The sequence below is a fragment of the Globicephala melas genome, chromosome 21, assembly GCF_963455315.2.
Source record: "Globicephala melas chromosome 21, mGloMel1.2, whole genome shotgun sequence".
Taxonomy (NCBI): domain Eukaryota; kingdom Metazoa; phylum Chordata; class Mammalia; order Artiodactyla; family Delphinidae; genus Globicephala; species Globicephala melas.
The window spans coordinates 10,590,196-10,606,348 of NC_083334.1; the positions used below are offsets into that span (position 1 = coordinate 10,590,196).

The following is a 16,153-nucleotide window of genomic DNA, read 5'->3' on the forward strand; positions in this document are numbered from 1 at the left end:
ACCAACAATGACCAACGGGAGAGGACACCAAGACCAGAGATGGAGACACGCGCCCAAGAAAATCCAGCTCGAGAGGAGTGGCATCTCAAACCAGTATAGAAGACAGACTTCTTATCACATGGTGTTGGGGCAGCTGGACAGCCATCTGGAAAAAGACAAAATTCGATCTATTCTTCACGCTGCCTGCAAGAATAAAATCTAAATGGACCAGAGACTGAAATGGGGAAAAATCAGGTTACACAATTGCTCCATACCCTGGGTGGAGAGGAAGGTTTTCTAGCTGTGATTCAAGATCCAGATGTAACGAGAGACTCCTTGATTTGACTTTAAAAAGTTTGCGTGGCAAAAGAAAAAAAATTTTCCCTCTTGACAAAGATGCCGAGGATTTAATCTCTTAACAACTTGCAGCTATAACATCAGCAGTGTTGATTGTATTTATCATGTGGACATCACATCCCTAGTATTTATTCGTCTTGTACCTTTTGACCCCCTTCATCCAATTCCCCCTTCCCACCCGCCCCCCTCCGCTGACCACAAGTCTGATCTCATTTTCTATGAGTTTGTTTTTGAAGTATAACTGACTTCCAACACTATGTCTGTTCCTGTTATACAACAGTGATTATTTCTGTACATTACAAACGGATCTCCAGGATAAGTCCCGTTACCGTCTGTCACCACACAAGGATGCTACATAATTATTGACTGTTTTCCCCACACTGTACACTTTATAAATGGATGAATTGGATGGTATGTGAATTATAGTTCAAGAGAGCTGTTAACATGAATGAAATCTGTCACGAGGAGTAAAGAGAACAGGACAGAGGGAACAGAGAAGGCAGTGACCTTTCTCTAAACACTGTTTTGAACAGTTTGACTTTTGGATAATATTCTACATGTGCAAAAAATACAACCAGATTAACAAGAATTGGAGAAGACCCTAACACTGAATGCAAAAAGAAACAAGTGCACAGGACTGTCTCTCTAATAACATGATCACCTGAAGGCAAGGTGGGGAAGGAGGAGGTTAAGTAACTGAACACAGAGCACTGTGACTGTACACCCTCGGAATAAAGAAAAAATCCCGCAAACTCTTCTCGGTTGTTGGATTCTGTCCACGGGTGGCACTTCTGCACCTGTGTGCACATGTGCACGTGTGACCCATGTGTGACCTCACTGATACCGTAGCCAGAGTCCCTGCAGAGCAGGACGGGGCGGGCGAGGTGGAAGGGCCTAGAGGCTGTGATAACCCGCTAGCAATGAGCACATGGCACACTTACGTCCCGATTCCCAGACGCCATTCCTCACGAAAGAACCAGGTCCTCGGAGAAACGGGTGAATCCAGCACAGGGACAACACAGCGCAAGGGCATCCTGTCGCAGAGAAAACAGGGAGGTAATCAAAAACAACGATGGGCGTAAAAAAGGACACTGGGGGCAGCTTGAACCCCCCCTGGCGAAGCAGGGACAATGTATAAGGACAACAGGGAGTTACACATAACCTACAACCTGCTGTGCACAGAATAAAGCTACGGAATGAACCCACGAGCCCGTATTGATAATGCATTAAAAGTGGGAAGATTCTATTTACGACAGAACGTGGCTAATCATTGTGGAAGGAACGATGGACTCGGGAAGTTGACGGTCCGCGAGCATTGCAGGAAGAGTGGGGTTGTGAGCGGACGGTAAACCTGGGGCAGGAGGCGGCTCCGTGCAGACACGGGACCGTCGGTGTCACCACCTCCCCACACGTTCCTCATTAATGACAAGAGGGACGATGACAACTGTCCAGTGAGAACCAGACAACACCGCGACCCGGCCACCGAGTTTCACACACTAACGCCTCGGGGTCTGAGGCCCAAGAAGGACAGAGACGCTTACCTGGTTCTCCAGCCAAAAATGCGTCCCTGAGTCCAATCCTGACAGAGCTCCCGACCCGCCCACCCTCAGGGGGCTTCTACCGCACAGCTGGCTGCTATTCCTCCGAAATACCCAGGCTGTCGAAGAGAAAGAGAGGCTGAGGGACGTGACACCCGAAGGCCGCAGGGATCCCGGGCTGCGTCCAGGCCAGGAGAGCGAGGACAGGAGGATGGACGGGGCGGCCACCCGGCTAACCACCTGGCTGCACATTAGACCAAAGTGCAGACTCTGTGCCGTCTCTCTGGCTGACGCCAGCTGAGGCTACTTAGGAGGACGTCCTCTGTCACAGGCTCACGCACGCAGTATCGAGGGGTGACGGACGCGGGGAAGCCGGGAGACGGGCGAAACACGCGGCAACATGGTAAGAATCGGTAAACCCAGGTAAGGGGTGTATGGGGTTGGTTGTTTGTATTTACTATTTTCCCAACCTTTTTCTAAGTTTGAAATTAGTTCAAAATAAAAAGTTGAAGATAAACATAAAATGGAACAAAGAGCACACTTCTGGGGGCCTTGCTTCTGAGAAGTGTGCTGAGTCCCGCGCCACCGCCGTCTCCCCTCCGTCAACGAAGATGATTTTGACAAAGGTCAGCAGGGCTTCCCTGGTGGCGCAGTGGTTGAGAATCTGCCTGCTAATGCAGGGGACGCGGGTTCGAGCCCTGGTGTGTGAAGATCCCACATGCCACGGAGCAACTGGGCCCGTGAGCCACAACTACTGAGCCTACGTGTCTGGAGCCTGTGCTCCGCAACAAGAGAGGCCGCGATAGTGAGAGGCCCGTGCACCGTGATGAAGAGTGGCCCCCGCTTGCCACAACTAGAGAAAGCCCTCGCACAGAAACGAAGACCCAACACAGCCATAAATAAATAAATAAATAAAATTTTAAAAGCCAAGCATTTAAAAAAAAAAAAAAGGTCAGCAGCTTCAGACTGGAAACACCCTCTCTTGAGGGCTAACTGTCACAGGCTGTTCATCTGAACCCAAATGAAAGACCACGAGCACGGTGGGATGAAAAGGTTCAAGGTTCGCATTTCTGTAACTGGGCCTCCTGTGGGGATGGGGACTCCAGGGCAGAAAGTCCTTCTCACCTGACAGGCGATCCAGAGGGGGCGGGCCGGGCCCGTGCAGCAGCGCAGAGATGCCCCCGGGGACGCCTGCTTCCCGGGCCTTAGGCCTGTCCCCGTGACAAGGGCGGGGGAACCTGTGGGCGTCAAAACTGCGTGTTAGGCAGAAAGGACGCAGGAAGGGGTGATGGCTTCCTGCTCCAGGCTTACCCTGCTTGGCAGAAGACATGCACCCCCAGGACCCCTCCCACCCTCCCAAGCCCACCTCATACCCAGGGGCGCTGAGGGGCGAGAGGGCTGCAAACCCAGCCGGCAAAGGACGAACTGATGAAGGTTAACCCACGGTTGGATAACTGGCTCCAAATTAAAGTGTAAGCCATCATTTTCAGTGAATGCAGTGTTTTCTGAGTTGTTTTTTTTTTTAAGTGAATACATGTTTCATTTTGAGACAGTCAAGCAATTACCGGAAGATGGAAAATGAGAGTCTTGGCGTGGCTGGCCTTGAACTTTCTGAAGCTTGGCTTTCTGCACAAAATCCGTGACGGCTCCAACACTCTGGGCTCTTGGTCTGTCTTGTGCGGAAATAAAATCTCTGGAGTGGACCAAATAGGCTCCGTATTTCTTGGAAAAGAGCTGAGAGTGATCTCGATACAAACCAAAGAAACTGTGGCTGAAACGTGCCCCCTTCCAACTGTGGTTCTGTTTGAAATACAAGTAAATATTATGAAGTTTACAAAGTAAAAGTTTTCTAGTAGAATGTCAACAGGGCACTTCCAGATTAGAAGACTTGACCTTCAACACCTTTCTTTAATAACTGAGGATTTTAATGCTGGGTTAATTTTGGGAAACTTTTGACGTGGGGGGTTGGGGGCCGCAGGGAGAAAAGGCTGAGGTCACGGGGACCCAGTGACTCGGCCCCGGCTCTTTCAGCAGGTCACCGCAGACCTGCAGGCTGGGAGCGCAGGGTCAGGGTGGAGGCAGATTTGACGCAGCTCCACCTGGGAGGGGAAGGGGGGGGACACGCTCTCCGTTCTCGTCCTGTCAGGGCACTGATCCCATCACGGGACCACACCCTCATGACCTAGTCACCTGCCGCCGGCGCCACCTCCTGACACTGTCGCGCTGGGGGTCAGGATGCCAGCATGTGAATTGGGGGGGCAGGGGGAGGGTACACAGACGCACAGAGAACACCCAGGCCTCCACAGGCCAGCACCTGACACTGAAACCGCATGACAGTAAGAGGGAAATACACATACACACAGTGAGAGAGGAGTGAGTCCTCACCGTGGGCCCCCCGGGGTAGAACGTTAGAAGCGGCTCCCACGGCCCTTCCCATCGTGTGGCACGGGGTGTCACAGTGCAGCTTCCTTGCTCTGCGTAGCTGGGCTCGGCCGGGCTGCGGGGAGAGCTGCAGGCCCCGGACGGGCAGGGTCTGCTCCAGAGAGCACTGCATTCCCAGCCATCAGAGGAAGAAAACAGATTTCTGAGATTTCCACTTCACTGAACATGACCTGGCAAGACAATGTGCACCGTATAGTCTAGTTACTGAAAAAGGGGAAGAGTTATTTAAAAAGAGAAACGTTGAATTAATAAACTCTCCCATTAGAGCAGAAGTTTAGTAAAGATACAGGTAAACTGAAAGCATCCACATGCACCCATGAAGGGGTGGGCGTCACTCAGGGGGGTTTATTTTGGGTGTCAACCTCACTCTTACAACTACTAACGAGTCTGACCTTCGGGGGCACTGGCTCACCTGGCAACCAGTCCCCTCCTCCCGTGGCCGCTGCCCCCAGCACGGGGCTCCAGCCGGCCACGTGGGGAACTCCGTCGCAAAGGGCCAGATGAGGGTGAGCCCAGGGCCTAAGGAGGGAGGAGGCTGAGGGCGCCTGCTGGAGCCCCCCCCCCCCCCGCCCCCGGGCTCCGATCCCGAGCCCGGCCGTGTGCACAGTGCCGGTGCAGGAGGGAGAGGAGACAGGTCCCCTGCTTTGCTGCTTTCAACACTCTGAAGTACGTGGCAGCCATTCCAGCCCATCACCCCATCACCTGACCGGCCCTGACGCAGACACGGGTGCTGCAGACAAGGCTGGCTGGTCCCCCAGGGGCGCCCAGCCTCTTGGCTAACCCGGAGACCCCAGCCCTGTCCCGGGAGAGTCGCCCGCGGCCCCGGCCTTCCAGGTGCCAGAGCCGGGCTGCCGCTCCCACTTCCTAACTGCCCTTCCCGGTGGACCCCTGTACCTGCCCGCTGACGCCGCCGCGGCCTCGCTCACCAGCGGCCGGGCATCTGTCCCGCGGGGCTGCGGTACCTGGACAGACACTGCAGTGCTCCAGTGCTCTGTGTACGCGGATGCAGCTGGGTCTGGTGGCCAGGGTCAGCCGGGGCCTGCCGCTTGCTTTCTGTGCTCGTAGACGCAGTCTACGGGCCTCGGCTTTAAAGTCAGAGCGTGGCCGCGGACCGCCTGCGCCACCTCGTAGCCCCAGGCCCCAGCTCTAAACGGGATCGACGGTGCCTACTTCCCAGAGCTGTTCGTGCCAGGAACCGAGGAGCCCTCAGTGGCCAGCGCGGCGCCTGGGAAAGCCCAGCGGTCCGCAGCAGGGATAGCTGGCGGAGCCGCAACGATAGGAGAGACGGGGTCTGAGGAGGGCCAGGGGCCGACGCCCCCCTGCACACCCCCCGACATCTCTCTCTATGGCCTGGTCCGTGCACGGGCTGGGCGGAGCCCGCAAAGCACCCACAGCCCGGAAGGCAGCACCTGTCTGGGCAGCGAAGGTGCCTGGATGCCGGATCACAAGCCTCAACAGGCCCTTTCTGACCAAACGCCCCCGCCTTTGCGGTCCTCACGGCAAGTCGGGTCGGGATGGAGGCAAAAGCACCTTCACTGAGATGAAGGATGTAGAGACTGAGCCCGGGGAAAGTCAAATTCCCAGTGAGGGTCACGTAAAAATTAAATATTTTATACCTTAAACTGAGTTCAAACCTTGAGCACGTGAAGATTCATCATCACAGTTGCATCACAGAGACAGAAAGCCTCCACAGCAACGTGAACAGTATTGAGGGAGAAGAATGGACATGCTTTCAGGTTCTGTAAACATCGGTTACTTTATTAAAGTTCTGACCGGCTGGAAACACAGCCAGCTCGGCTCCCCCCGCTTGCGGACGGGAGAGCGGGCGGCAGGTACCTGGGGTTTTCAGCGAGGGGGAGAGGAGTCTCAGCAGGGACACGGTTTGCTGGATGTTTCTAGGATTGAAACACTTCTCAAAATGACACAAGCAGCTATCACATCTCCTGACCTCCGTACAGTCAAGTCACAGTACCAGAAATCAGCACACACCCTTCCGAGGGGCCGTGTTACAGACCAGGCACAAGGCACACGTGATTCTCACGACCAATAAGTGTGTTTTTCAAAAACAGTTCAAGGGCACTTTCAGTAAATACGAGCTTTTCATTTTAATTGCCCACTCGTGGCAAGAATAAGATGTCAGTACGTATTCGTCAACAAAATTGCGGGTCGGCGTGTAGATTCCACCCGGGCCCCACATGGTAAAGGTGGTGCCCGGGCTCGTCACCAGGAGGTGAGGAGGGGGCCCTGCAGCCGGGCACTCCAAGGGGCCAGGTCCACCCACAGCTCGCAGGGAGAGTGACCACTGACCCGACTTGAAACCTACAGAGACACACCAACCAGGGGGTAGGGTCTGGCGAAACCTACAGAGAGACACCAACCAGGGGGTTAGGTAGGGTCTGGCGGGGCACCTGTTTGAAACTTAGTTAAAAACAGCCCTAAAATCTAGACAAATCTGATTACTAACACCTCTCTTAATGTGTCAACAGAGAAACACAAAACGGAAACAAAACTCTTCGCCCGGATGAGCTTCCCTGGTGAGAAGACCCCTCCGCCGCCCCCAGCCGCAAGCCAGGCCGATGCCCCGCGCTCACCACGAGATGGCGCTGCGGAGACGCGGCTTACATCTCAGCCCTGGGAATGTCAACAGGGTAAGGGAACGGATTATGTTCTCTTGGGACAGTTCTCTCCAACTAAAAATAACGGGGCTGTTGAATAAGACGCACACACGCTTTAGTGCGACCCGTCCACGCAGGCCCTCCTTGGGGCGACGGCGCAGACAGGCCAAGCTCGCGGGAATGAGCACATCGGGCCGTGATGTCACCACGGCGGGACTCTGTCCCCGAGGCGCGCTCAGGTGTAGGTACTCGGCGCCACGTGGAAGTCAGTACTCACGCGGCCTGGGGTCGGCGCCGCGGGGACAGTCGGGGCCGAGGCCGCTACCTTGTCTTCTTGGGCGGCGCCGGCCCGTTGGGGCGGCCGGGCGCGAAGTTCCAGTCCACGGGGTTGAGCAGCTGCTGCGTCTTCTTGCGGGTCCAGTAGGGGTTGATGAGGACCGTGAGGAGGCCCAGCCCGACCACGAAGAGCGCCCAGTGCGGCGGGAAGAGGCTGCGGGCCAGGCCGTCCCAGTGGCCCAGGCACACCCACCACATGTGGTAGGTGAGGACCATGCGGCAGTGGAACAGGTGGACCATCAGCCACTGGTTCAGTCTCCAGAGCAGCGAGTCCGCACAGCCGGCCTGCGGGCAGAGCAGGGTCAGGGCGGACCGACTCGGGCTCACAGCGCCGCGCCCCGTCCCCGCCCCCTCCCGGCCCCGCCCAGCCGCCAGCAGACCCACCCAGCGCGGGCCTCCTGCTGGCCTGCGCCCCCGGAAGGAAAGTTCACTCCTTCCAAGCTCACCTCCAGCCTTCTTCCCTCGACCGTGCACACATCGAGCAACTAACTACCCAACTACCCAACGCTGACCCAGTGAAGCTGGAAGACACGCTGGTCGTGTCCAACCAGGCTCGCCGGGCCCCGGGGGCAAATGCTCTCAGAGGAGACAAGCTCAGGATGAGATGTGTGTCCTCACTTCTTTGTTTTTCGGTATTTTTACCCCAGTAGACCTTGGACACAAGCCCAAATGAACTTGCCTTAAAATTACTCTAAATTCACGTGAAAGCTAGCTGTAGCTAAAACCAAACAGGGAACTTGAAAATGCTATACAGCAGACTGTGGGCACAGAGGTGGGACACTGTGGCGGGGACGTCAGCACCTGGACAGCCCGGCACCAGGACAACAGGTACCAGGACAGCCCACACACCTCAGACCCGTGAGCTTGTGCACACCGGCCTCTCCCCGCTGCGCTCTGCCCGGGCTGGAGCGTCCTCCTGGGCAGCTCCCCGCCCCGACACCGCCTCCTCAGGGTAGGGGCACGTCTGGCACTTGCAGGAGGAAAGGGGGCAGTGGGGACACCTCGCCAGGCAGCAGCCCGGTGATGCTGGGAACGGGCATGGCCTCACTGCAGCCGCACCTGCAGAGCCACAGGGGGACACAACAACTGACCTCTGGAGTGACCACATTTTAAAAGAGAAAGAAAGGGGAATTCCTTGGTGGCCCGGTGGTTAGGACTCTGCGCTCTCACTGCCGAGGGCACGGGTTCAATCCCTGGTCGGGGGACTAAGATCCTGCAAAAAGAACCCAACCTCCTGCCTGGATGATCCGCCTCTGGGCGACCCAGAGGCCTGCAAGGCAGGGAGGCAAGTAAACGAAGGAGATGACGGACCTCACTTCTTCAACTTTTTATATACATTTCCCCTCCTTCTGGGAACGAGACCGTCACCGCACAGGGACTTAAAAGAAGTCTGGGTGAAATGAGGCACGTTATTATGTGCTTGGATGGAAAACACTCAGAAGACGTTACATCCTCCCTGCTTGAATGCGTCCACAGATTTAGTCCAAATAAGAGGCTACATCAGTATTTTTATCAACTTGTAACAACTTTAAGTAAAGCCACTCATGCAGTGGAGTAAACGCACGAGAGCAAGGAGGGCTGAAGGTGCCTCAGCAAATAATGAGATATGATGATGCTTCAGAAATAACAGATAATGCAAAACGCAGAAGTGAATAAAATACATGGAGAGTTGGCACTGGGTGGCATTTCGAACCCCCAGGGAAAGGATGGACAATGTAATTACATTAGGATCCTTGCTCACCTCCTGGGAAAATCCAGTTGGATCTTACTTAAAAATACTTTCCAAATGGACTAAATATCAATGTAAAAGGAAAAGAAAACCATAGAGTACTAGGAAAAAAACCACAGTTTTACAGAAATAGTTTTATACTCATTGCATGGGTAGGCATTCTCCACGTTATGCTAGAATCATGACTTATACAAGTAAAATTCCTTGAACTGTGCAATTAGACAAAAAAACAGTGTTTCTCAAACGCAGAAACACTTGAGGTTTGAGGTTCTCAATGATAGATTCCTCACGTGGGAAAGAGTTAGCTTTTGCTCTGGCCTGAAGGACGTTAAATGTACAAACTGTAGAGTGGGAAGGTGAGCTAAGTGTGTCTCGGGGTGAACACACAAACTGCAGAGTGAGCTACATGTGCGTGGGGGCCAGGGCACTGCTCACCCTTCCAACCTTGCAGGCACTGGCCAGCACGCCGTCTTCTTTCCACTCGCTGCTTCCTTCAAAGTTCACAAGATGTACTCCTTTCCGTTATCTTGCCCACTTACTAAAAGCAGCCATCCTAAATTCCTAATATTCATACCAGAAGCATGAACTTCTACTCATACAGTAATTACATTAAGTTTAGAAAACTCCAAGCCTGAGAAGTGAGCATTTTTGGTCCTACTCAGACACTGAAATTTTTGGGTTCAACATCACCAAATGCTTTGAGAAAAGCAGAGTCAGTAACAAAGTGAGTCTTAACCGTGCAAAGGTTACTTTGTATAGCTGGGGTCCCAGCAAGTAGTGTCCCTGGTATATACTTATTTACACATAAATTGACTGTTTTTTATACCACGTCGTTTGCATCTGGACTAGTGTCTCCGTGGATGAATCATGTTTAGATGTTTGAGTGTACAATTCATTTATTATTATTTCTAAACAACATTTCAGAATCAAATTGGAGGAGGAAATGGAAGCATGAGCCCGTCTGGGGTGTAAACTACGTTAAGTTAGTGGTGACACCGGGTCCTGACACCCGTCTGTATCTCATCAAATCAGACTCCGGTGGTGAGGACTCCTGGACCCTGATGCCCAACTAAGCAGGAGCTTGGCAGCTTTATGAAAAGCTTAAAGGATTTCAACGTTTTACACGGCGTTTACTCACAAGGTTCAGTAGTATCTGAACTAGACCAAGACCATGGCTGTGTAGGCACACGGGCCCTGGGCTGTCTTAGCCGAGGGGACAGCTTTGCCGTGGGGTCACGGGCCACGTGGTGAACGCGGCGAGCGGGAAGAAGTGGGTTCTGGGACCACCCATTTCCATCCTGAACAAATGGCACCCGAACACTTTAGAGAAAACAGAAAAAACCCCAAACAAAGTGCCTCCCTCTGGTGGCCGCCCCACAGCCAGGGTCTGTCTTCTTCCTGAGCAGTGGGCCCACCCCACCTGGGGAAGGGCTTCCGGAGACCTCCGCCCGGGCGCCTGACGCGTGAGGGGCCCCAGGAGGAGGCCTGGCTGAGTTCACAGTGACGAATCGGGCCCATCGAAAGGAGCCTGCACCCGGGACAGACTTGCCGAAGCGGGCAGGGACCCCGGCAGCACCCTGGGGTCAGGAGGAGACCGTCGGCCCGCAGCTTCACGCAGAAGAGGGAGGAGCTGGTTCACGTGCCCAGCCCCCCAGCTGTTCGGGGGGCTCCCTGGCCGCTGGCCCACAGTCCAGCTGGCAGAGGGGGCGGAGGCGGTGGCCTGGGCTGGTGGACACACAGCCTTGCCCCACCCAGGACTGGACGTGTAAGCAGACAGAAGCCACAGTTGCCTGCCCTTCCCTGGGGAGGGAGAAAGTCAATGGAGAACCTCCAGGACCCTGGCTAGGCTGAGTGGTGGGATCTCTCCTGTGTGAGGACAGTCACGAGGCCAGGGAGAGGCATCTGCTTCGTCTAATGCACAGACACAAACAGAGTCACGGAAAATGAAGAATCAGGCAAAGACGCTCCAAACTGAGGAATGAGACAAACCTCCAAACCCTACCGGAGAGCAGTCACACGACATACCCGACAGAATTAAAGGCATCTGTCATAAGGGTGCTCGCCGAGGTCAAGAGAACACATGGGAACAAGTGGAATGTCAATGAAGAGACGGAAATGTACAAAAATGTACCAAACAGAAATCAAGGAGCTGAAGAATACAATAACTGAACTAAAAAACTCACTAGGGGGACTTCCCTGGTGGTGCAGTGGTTAAGAATCCGCCTGCCAATGCAGGGGACACGGGTTCGGTCCCTGGTCTGGAAAGATCTGACATGCCATGGAGCAACTAAGCCCGTGTACCACAACTACTGAGCTTGCGCTCTAGAGCCTGCGAGCCACAACTAATGAGCCCGCATACCTAGAGCCTGAGCTCCGCAACAGGAGAAGCCACCGCAATAAGAAGCCTGCGCACCACAACAAAGAGTAGCCCCCGCTCGCCGCAACTAGAGTAAGTCCGCGTGCAGCAACGAAAACCCAACGCAGCCAAAAATAAAAAAAACACGAAAAACAAAAAAAACTCACTAGGGAGGTCACCAAAGTAATCTACAGTCTACAGGTTCAATGCAACCTCCACGAAAATCCCAGTAGCATTTTTAACAAAAAAAATTTCTAAAATTCACATGAAACCACAAAAGACCCCAATAGCCAAATCAATCTTGAGAAAAAGAACAAAGCTGGAGGCACCAGGTTTCCTGGTTTCAAACGATATTACAAAGCTACAGAAATCAAAGCTGCATGAACTGCCATACAAACACACAGACCAGTGGAGCAGCATCGAAAGCCTAGAAAACATCCACACAGACACGGCCAACTGATCTTCAACAGGGTGCCCAAAACTCACAGCAGGAAAGGGGTAGTCCCTTCAATCGGGTGTTGCTCGGAAAACTGGACACTCACATGCAAAAGAATGAAACTGAACCCTTATCTCACACCTTACACAAAAATCAACTTGAAGGCGGAAATGCAAGACCCAAAACTCCTAAAAGAAAACATAGGGAAAAGGTTTCATGGCATTCGTTTTGGCAATGATTTCATGAATATGTTACCAAGAACACATACAACAGAAACAAAAATAAACAATTGGGACAACATCAAACTAAAAGGCTTCTTCACAGCAAAGGAAACAATCAACAGAGTGAAAAGGCAACCTACAAAGTGGGAGAAAATATTTGCCAACCATATGTGTAATAAGAGATTAATCTTGAACATATATAAAGAACTACAACTCAACAGTAAAAAATAACAAAGAATCTGAGTTAAAAATGGGCTAAGGGCTTGAACAGTTTTCCAAAGACGACATACAAATGGCCAACAGATAGACGAATAAATGCTCACTGTCACCGGTCATCAGGGAAATGCAAATCAAAAGCCAGTGAGATGTCATCAGAGAAACAAAGACAACAAGCTTTGGTGAGCACGTGGAGAAAGCGGACCTCTGTGCACTGCTGGTGGGAACACACAACGCCGCAGCCGCTGCGGAAAACAGTGGGGGCGGGTTATTTTCTAAAAACAGAGCTACCTGATGACCCAGTAAAGGAACCGAAATCAGAATGTGGAGGAGATATTAGCACCTCTACGTTCACTCACAATAACCAAGACTGAAACACCCAAGGAAGATGTGCTTCACACACGTAATGGAAACCTGTTCAGCCTGAGAAAAGAAGGAAACCCTTCAATGTGCAATGACATGGCTGGACCTTGAGGACATTCACTCAGCGAAATAAACCAGGAACAGAAGAGGAATATGGCATGAGTCCACTTAGATGAGGCATCTGAAATAGTCCAGTTCCTAGAATCAAAGTGTGGATGGCAGTTGCCAGGGGCTGGAGGGAGGGGAAGCGGCGAGTTACTGACCAACAGGAGTGAAGTTTCAATCATACAAGACGAATAAGCTCCAGAGGCCTGCTGTGCACCTGTGACTACAGCTGACGATAACATGCTGGACACTTAAAGGTTTGTGAATAGGGCAGATCTCATGTTGGGTGTAAGATAACATAATGTGAAATAAAAATTTTAGAAGATATGAATGTAGACATATTGTTTTTTTAAAAAAAGTATTTGAGGGGCTTCCCTGGTGGCGCAGTGGTTGAGAGTCCGCCTGCCGATGCAGGGGACACGGGTTCATGCCCCGGTCCGGGAGGATCCCACATGCCGCAGAGCGGCTGGGCCCATGAGCCATGGCCGCTAAGCCTGCGCGACTGGAGCCTGTGCTCTGCAACGGGAGAGGCCACAGCAGTGAGAGGCCCACGTACCGCCAAAAAAAAAAAAAGTATCTGAAACAAAGAAAAAGCATGTTTTCTAGGGCTTACAAATACTGCCAGTTACTGAGTAAGACACACGATCCACCGAGTCTTCTTTTGCGATGGGGCAGGAAGCCTAAAAGAGTTGTTTAAAATGATTAAAATGGAATTCAACGAAAATGAGCTTCTCACGGACTGTAATACTCTAATCCAGCCTGGTGATGCTGTGACAGCACAGGCCACAAGGGACCAGCAACACGGGCATCAAGCGGGTAAAGGTGCCACACTAGCCGCTCACCTCCCGCTGCGGAGCACAGATGCCGTCTGGGGAGCGCCTACCTTTAGGAGCATCCAGGAGATGCAGGTGAAGGGCGTGCTCATCTCCAGGAGCAGCGTGATCATGGGCAGGTAGTGGCCCGCTTGGAGGTTGACCACGCAGCCGAGAAACCCGAGGAAGGCGAAGAGGTGGTGGACGGCCAGGAACCCGTCGAATGTGTGGAACAGCACATTGGACACGTGGAGCGCGAGGTTCTCGAAGAGGAAGAATCCGGTTGCCGTGGTGATGTGGAACCAGCACCAGTTCTGCTGGCCGAGCACTTTGTCGGCCTGGAGCACGGGGTCCAGCAGCAGTGCCCGTAGCCCCGCCGTGGTGCCCTGGATGCCAAAGACTGCACGCGTGGCTGCCAGGTTCCAGAAGACCTGCTCTCGGGCCCCCAGGGAGCGGTAGGTAGCGTTCAGGGAGGATGACAGCTGGTGGCAGGCCACGAAGACGCCCAGGTAGAAGGTGCAGCCGGCGGCCACCAGCGCCCAGCGGACCTGCCCGGAGGTGCAGTCCAGGTCAAAGATGCTGCCCACCGGCCCGCTGCTCGGGAGGCTCATGCTGCCGACGTCGTACAGGCTGGGCCGGGGTCCACACGCTGCACCAGGCCACGGCCCCGGGACCCTCATGCGCCCATCCTCCACCTGGACAAAGAAAAGAGCCTTGACCCTCTGCTGGCTGAAAGGAGCCGGGACGCAAGGCTGCTCCAGCACCACAAAATGGATGTTAACAATTCTTCTCCTCAAGCTTATGTGCATTCAGTGACACAAAAACAGCAAGAAAGCACCCACTGGTGGGACAGGAGCACGAGAGAAAGTGACACGAGGGACGGAAGGGGCAGGCGTGGACGGGGCAGGAAACAGACACGGTCCCGACTCTCCAGTGGATGCCCCCCGTGGTGGCAGTGACAGCCCACAAAGTCCCCCAGACAGAGCACACCTAGAGGAGGATGTGCTTCCGGAACCCACGGTGGGAACACTGCCAGCCAGCGCCCCATCCGGAGCTCCTTGGACCCTCACCTACACTGGACAGCAAGCTCCGCACTTAGGGGAGTACGTGTGTGTACATCTATGTGTGTGTGTGTGTGTGTATATATTTCTGTCTACTGTGATGCTCTGACATCTGAAGTCCCGCCCGGCTGGGGAGAGACAACCCCCCGCCAGCCAAGGGCCCAGCCAGGAGCCCGCCTGTGACCTATGCCAACAGCCCAGCCAGGCCCGGCCTCCTCCGCCTGCCCTGCCCCCGAGGAGGTGACCCTCCTCTGCCCGGTGCCCGGCGGCTCGGGGCAGCCCTGTCACCCAAAGCCCGGCAAAATCACTAAAAGCAGCCAATCCTATGTGCTCACCCCGCCCTGTTTTTTCCCTGGAAACCCCAGTAAAGGCCGTGGCCTCAATCCCCACCCTCTGTCCTGTCCTCTGCCCCCTGACCCCCTGGCCATCCCCACACGTGCCCGGCGTGGCCCTGCCTCTAGGACCCGAGAGCATAACGAGCTTTGCTTTCCTCTTGTGGCCACACCTGACTGAGCCTCTCATAGCAGAATCCAGAAGCATCTGGTCCCGTATTGTGGAGCTGATGGGGGCGGGGTCAGGGGCGAATACTGGGAAGGGAGAGGGGGGTCTCAGTGCTGGGCAGAAGGGAGCCGCACCATCAGAACTTAATCCCATGCAAAGGGTCGCTGCGCAAACTGGAAAGTGCCGAGAAACAGGCTCCTCCGGAAAGCTCACCTTGTCCTTTCCACAAGCCTGCCATGCGGTCTGGGTGACAGTTCCCATTTTGCCACGACTGCATCGCTACGCTCCTGTGGAACCTCTGCCTTGAAACGGGAGGGTCCCCATGACTCTGAAGAGCTCTAACTAAAACAATGACTCAAGCTTGCCCAGGGCGAGTGGCTGGTATAGGTGCCCCTTCACGAAGGCTGGGGGGACTCCAGGGCACTGGGACCAAAGAACAAAACAGTGGGTTCTGATCTTGGTTCCACTATTTCGGAGCTAGGAAAACAGGACTCCAGTGTCTGACTACAGGAACGAAAAATACACATAAATACAGCAGAGTGGGTGCCAGGTGCTAATATGAAGTACCTACTCCGTGCCAGGCACGTTCAGTTAGGCCGTTTAACCTGCTAAACAGGGAGTCGTACATTTCCAATGGAAAGAAGAGAGCTCAGGTTTAGTTACTTGCCTCAAATCAAGAAGCTACCCAGTGGGGCCTCGGATTGGACCATGATCAGGACTCAGAGCTCTGGGCCCAGGTGCATTACATCACCTGCAGGTTCGTCTGTCCTTTCCACATCGAGGACGATGCCCAGGCCCCCTCCCAGGGTCCTGACTTATAGCTGCCCTGGGGCGGGGCCAGGCTTGGGTGTTTTCTTACGTGCCCAGGCGCTCTAAGCTGGTGCAGAACCACTGAACCGGCGTGAATTCCAGTCCCCCAGATGTAAGATCCTGTGACTCCAAGGAGGGAGGGTTTAGTGGCTTCCTTTTCCTAAAGCAGGCAGCGTCCTGAAGACCTGTGAGGCTCTTCTGTGCGCCGCGGGGTGGGGGTTTTAAATGTGAGCCAATCCAACAAACCCTGATTATCCTGGAGAGAAAGCCTGAAAC

General features: G+C 53.9%; 1 protein-coding gene across 40 annotated transcripts in view; it reads right to left on the bottom strand.

Moving 5' to 3' along the window:
- Window positions 1–16,153, bottom strand: part of CLN8 (CLN8 transmembrane ER and ERGIC protein) — a 58,217-nt gene that overhangs the window by 40,207 nt on the left and 1,857 nt on the right. For 32 of the 40 annotated variants that reach the window (XM_060291750.2, XM_060291756.2, XM_060291731.2 and 29 more), the window contains exons 1-9: window positions 15,281–16,047; window positions 13,577–14,200; window positions 7,257–7,552; window positions 4,260–4,486; window positions 3,440–3,674; window positions 3,000–3,112; window positions 1,878–1,993; window positions 1,278–1,370; window positions 3–145 (exon numbers count right to left, since the gene is read on the bottom strand). In XM_060291750.2, coding sequence (XP_060147733.1) covers window positions 4,438–4,486; window positions 7,257–7,552; window positions 13,577–14,200; window positions 15,281–15,328 — 1,017 coding nt within the window. In that variant the 5' untranslated portion in view covers window positions 15,329–16,047 and the 3' untranslated portion in view covers window positions 3–145; window positions 1,278–1,370; window positions 1,878–1,993; ... (1 more) ...; window positions 3,440–3,674; window positions 4,260–4,437. Of the gene's footprint in view, window positions 1–2; window positions 146–1,277; window positions 1,371–1,877; window positions 1,994–2,999; window positions 3,113–3,439; window positions 3,675–4,259; window positions 4,487–6,053; window positions 7,553–13,576; window positions 14,201–15,071; window positions 15,160–15,280; window positions 16,048–16,153 lie in introns of those variants that run through there. The other 8 variants (XM_060291768.1, XM_060291769.1, XM_060291767.1 and 5 more) reach the window with 5 other exon arrangements.